Source organism: Octodon degus, unplaced genomic scaffold, assembly GCF_000260255.1.
Source record: "Octodon degus isolate 3935 unplaced genomic scaffold, OctDeg1.0 scaffold00536, whole genome shotgun sequence".
In the NCBI taxonomy this organism is placed as follows: domain Eukaryota; kingdom Metazoa; phylum Chordata; class Mammalia; order Rodentia; family Octodontidae; genus Octodon; species Octodon degus.
Window position 1 is genome coordinate 53173 of NW_004525112.1, and position 5098 is coordinate 58270.

General features: G+C 42.2%; 1 protein-coding gene across 1 annotated transcript in view; it reads right to left on the minus strand.

Moving 5' to 3' along the window:
* Nucleotides 1–3146: 3146 nt before the first annotated feature.
* The window catches only part of LOC101567770 (zinc finger protein 577-like), a 19662-nt gene continuing 17710 nt past the window's right edge, over nucleotides 3147–5098 (minus strand). The window contains exon 5 of the mRNA XM_023708749.1: nucleotides 3147–3477. Coding sequence (XP_023564517.1) covers nucleotides 3147–3477 — 331 coding nt within the window. The remainder of the gene's footprint in view (nucleotides 3478–5098) is intronic.

The following is a 5098-nucleotide window of genomic DNA, read 5'->3' on the forward strand; positions in this document are numbered from 1 at the left end:
GCATTCTCTTAATGAATAGAATGATTTGTTCTAATGGTGTTTGTAAATAGGATCTCAAGTCCGCATCTTGTACAGCAATTAACCACTAAGAAGAACATATGCAGTGTGTTATTTGTTGAAACTGTACTTCCGATTTGATTTGAAACTGTCTCATTGCTCTCTGTTTATCAATAAAATTTTGAAAAAAAAATTGGGACCGAGGTTATGCTTATATTTCTACAGAAAATCAAGAGATGTTACGATCATCAGAGCTGTTCTGTGGCCAGAATCCAACCATCGACACACACATCCAGCTCTCTCCCGAGACCTCAAGCAGCGAACCCGAGAGCACGTCCTCCAGCGTCCCGGGAAGGCCTGCAGCAGACCGTTCGTGAGGCTTCCCTCCTAGCTAACTGCCAGGGTTTGGCTCAGCCACCTGGTAATATTCTCTTTACAAAGCATAATCTTATAGCAGCTTCTCTGGGTGCTCCTGTGGTTCAAGAAGTGTATTGGGCCTACATACCTAATGCATCGTGGCTTAGGCCTCTTACATGGATGGACAGGCCCTCAGAGGTTTTACATTCTATAAAGGGTAATAGCCATATATGTATTGTTCTGCCTGGCCTACAAATTTTAATGCATTTACAAGAACAGGCTAAGCTTAATGTTACATCTCATTTTGTATGTCTTCCCTTGTGTGTAGCCCATCTACCACAAGATGCTAGCCTTTGCATGTCGGCTGCAGATCAGACTTGGGAAGAACAACTGTTTAAAGGACAATTTGCCTTATTAACCTTAAATTCTATTCCACTGGATGGTAACCTTGTAAGAGATTTTAAACCTACCATTCCTTTCTATATTCCAGAGGCTCATGTCCCTCACTTTGAGGAAGGTGATTTGGGCCCATGGCGGACTTACAGAGATGCATACCATGGATGGGCTATACACAAATTTAATTATTCCTTTGTAGACTGGTCCCCTACAGGTTTCCTTCTAGGGAAAGATCAAGATTGGCACAAGATTTATTTTGTAGATTCCTCCTATTGTATCATGATTTCAGAGGCCTTGTCCAACTTTACATGGTTAGGTAGAGGCCTCAATCCTCTCTTCCCTAAACTCATTATCAGTGACAAAACTGGGCCCATACAACATACTTTATGGAATCTAGCCCTACCTTTTTATGGTAGACTCCTGCAGACTGGGCATCTGCAACTGACAGTTGGAGGAAAAATCAAAGCAGTATTACAAGGACATAGATACATAAAGGTGAACATGTGCTTATGGTCCTCAAGTACTAGTAGAAAGAAAGAAAGAGTGGCAACCAAATATGTTCTCATGTACTAATGTATCCTGTATCATGCCTGAACTGGCTCCACAGTGGTGATCATGGTCAGGATGCTTAGGGATTGGCTTTCAGTCAGTCTCACAGAGCCATGGTGTCATTCACTTAGTTCTTTCTTGATAGAGACATTAATTAAAAGAGTTATCAATTGGACCAAGAAGATGCTTGGATTAATTATAGCAGGGATAACTTCCTTGGTGCTTTTGATGGCTTGTGCAGTTGTTAACTCTATGATATTCGCTCATTCCATATTAACTGCTCCCCTTGTAAACAACTGGACAAGAGTTTCTGGTGACATCAGGAAATTCAGCAAAATATTAATATAAAGTTAATAACCCAAGAGAGCATTCTGGAAACTTGCATCCTTTTTATGGGAGATCAAATTGAAAGTTTACAATTACAACAAGGTTTAAAATGTCACTATAATATGACTTGTATCACCCCACTACCATATAACACAAGTCTTCATCCATGGGGACTAATCTAGAAACATACACAAGGAGCTATCCATCAAAATATTACTTTAGATATAGATGTTATTCAGAGAAAAATATGGTTAATGTCACAGCAGACAGCCACTTTTGATGCCCAGATTAAAGACTGGGATGTTTGCTGATGCTATAGAACAGTTGAATCCATTTGCATATCCCAAGGCTCACCTTTGGTTTTATATTGGAAATGGTGGACTCATTCTCTTGTTCATAATCCTTCTCATTAAATTGTGTCAGGGAGGAGTCTTAGCCCAACAACAGCTATGGGCTATGCAGCCAGAACTGACACTGCTCCAGCTTCATCAAAACAAAGAAGGGGGAACTGTGGAGGCCCACCTGAGCAGCTCTCCTTGAAAGAAGAGCGACTATCTCCATTTTGGCTGAGCCTGACCCTATTTCCTTGGATTGTTATGCACAGAGCTGGCTAGGACTGCTCTTCATCCTTCGATTGGCCTGAAGCAATGTATACTGGTCTAGCTGAGGTGCTGGTGATAGTCTTTGAAGGTGGCATGTGTGTTTCCCTGTAACCTATACCTGCTGCTCTTTAATGTGAGCCGGGCTGAGACAGGACGGTAGAGCTAATGCTCCACGGCGCCAGCTGGGATCGAGCCTGGAGACAGAGGCCATGACTTCCTGGGGCTTGAAAGGCTACACCAAAACTGAAGCAGCAGACTTACCAAAATGTTAGATAATATATAATGCAGATTACTCTCTCTGCATATCCTCTCTGCATATGGCAGAGGTAAATGTAGGCCACCCACCTAGCTCAGCTCATAGTAGTCTCTTTCCCAGTTCTCAGCCAATCCTCAAGCCACTCCCCCACTGAATAAAACTGGGTGAGGCCCTGGGTCGCTCTCTTGGTTCCAGAAAGCCATCTTCCTGGCTGGGCTTAGAGCCCCTTGACTCCCCGATGATTGAGGATATAATTTAGTGTCTTTATTTTCGCCATGAGTTGCATTGTAAGTGGTAGATTGGAGTCAATTTGATGGGATTTCAATAACGTAACTTTGGGATTACAAATATTGGCTTCTTGGACTGAACGAGGACCTGGAAGTGTCTCCTACATTGGTACTGTTACTTTATAATTTATTTTGCAACTTGTAGATTTATATCCACACATTTACAATAGTTTCTGCATTAGACAAGTTAGCATGGATTTTTAAAGCAAATTTCCTGAAATATATTAAGGACACATTTGAAAAAACATAAATATGACAATAAGAAAAATTTTAAAAAGTAGCATTTGATAGGATAAAATGTGAAATTCACATCACACTTATTTGATAGAAGAAATTATATAAAAATGGACAGGTGCTCTTCTAAGGAAATAAAGATTACATTCTGATTTTTTCTTCAGAGTACCAAGATTTAGGATCCCAGAAGCCCATCGTTGCTGACTCGGGTTCCACAGGCAGAGTAAGCGGCTGTCGCTCTGCACCTCTCTGGGCAAATGCGTCCTCTGCTTGACTTCCCTTCCTGGAGAGGAAAGCTTTGAGCGACCCAGTGAAGGCCACATTCCTCAGGTAGGCCCAGATAACATGGAGGCTGACAGTAGGCAGGACTCTGTTGAGACACACCCTGAGCCTTGTGTGTAAAACCAGACAACTGGCAACCTGCAAGGCTAAAACAAACTTGGAGGGCAAAGGAATGAGGCCCTTACGAAGACTAATTAGAGAGGTGCAATCCGGCTGTTATTCATTTAAAATTCCTGTGAGTGCTTGTGAAGTTCCAAATTCTGTTTTCCAGGTACAGTAGAAAAGCATACATGTACACAATGACTTTATTATGTATTTAGTACAGGGTCTAGATCTCATTACAAAGATCACACGTGTAAGATTCTCCTGTTTTCAGCCTCCCAAGTGCTGGGACTCTAGGCTAGCACCACCACGCCCAGGCTCAGTCTCTCTCTCGGTGTGTACCAGGGGCAGGGCCAGCACAGCATGCTGGGGATCACACCCTGGTCTCTGCGCTCTGCCTCAGCATGTGCTTTTGTCCACTGAGCCATCTTGCAGTCCCCAGAATGACTTTATTGTACATTTTTGTATGTGTTCAGTCACATCACAGAAGTGCACAGTACAGAGATCACCATTCCACACAGTTAGAACCGTGTTATGATTCCTGTCCTCTGTGAGCCCTCTCCTGCTGGGTCCTATAAGAACACTGGCTGTAGGCTTTTGGATACAAATAAATTCAGCAAGATTTCTCTGACTTGTGCCTTTGCTTGGAGAGTTTATTTACCAACTAAAACATTTGTAAAGCAATGACCTTCATATACATTCTCTCATGTGTGTCTTCTCATGTGTACCTGTTGAAGGCAACAACATGAAAGCTTTCTCACACAGGCGACATTCCTATGACCCCTCTCCTCCCTGTGCTCTCATGTATCTACCGTGGTGATTACACAGAAGGCTGCTCCATACATGACATTAAATTGTTTTCTCTTGTGCATATTTTCTCATGTTTAGTAAGGTGAGACGATTGAGTGAAGGCCTTCCCTCATAGATAACACTCATGATTTTTCACCTGTGTGTATCCTCTCATGCCTGGTAAGGTGACTTGACTGAGTGAAGGCTTTCCCACACAGATGGCATTCATGTGGTTTTTCCCCTGTGTGTGTTCTCTTATGCATGTTAAGGGTTTTAAGATAAGTAAAAGCTTTTTGACACACATTACATTCATATGGTTTTTCTCTTGTATGTGTTCTCTCATGTGTAGTGAGGTTTGATGATTGAGAGAAGGCCCTCCCACACAGATTGCATTTATATGGTTTCTCTCCTGTGTGTGTTCTCTTATGCATGTTAAGGGTTTTAAGATAAGTAAAAGCTTTTTGACACACATTACATTCATATGGTTTTTCTCCTGTATGTGTTCTCTCATGTGTAGTGAGGTTTGATGATTGAGAGAAGGCCCTCCCACACAGATCGCATTTATATGGTTTCTCTCCTGTGTGTGCTCTCTCATGGCAAGTAAGGGCAGATGACTGATTGAAGGCTTTTCCACATAGATGGCATTCATATGGTTTCTCTCCTGTGTGTGTTCTCATATGAGTTTTAAGGGTACCACAAAGAGCAAAAGCTTTCCCACACATATTACATTCATATGGCTTCTCTCCTGTGTGTGTTCTCTCATGGGGAATAAGCCTGGATGATTGAGAGAAGGCCTTCCCACACAGATGGCATTCATATGGTTTTTCTCCTGTGTGTGTTCTCTTATGAATTTCAAGGGAATGATGATAAGCAAAAGCTTTCTGACACACATGACATTCATATGGTTTGTCTCCTGTGTG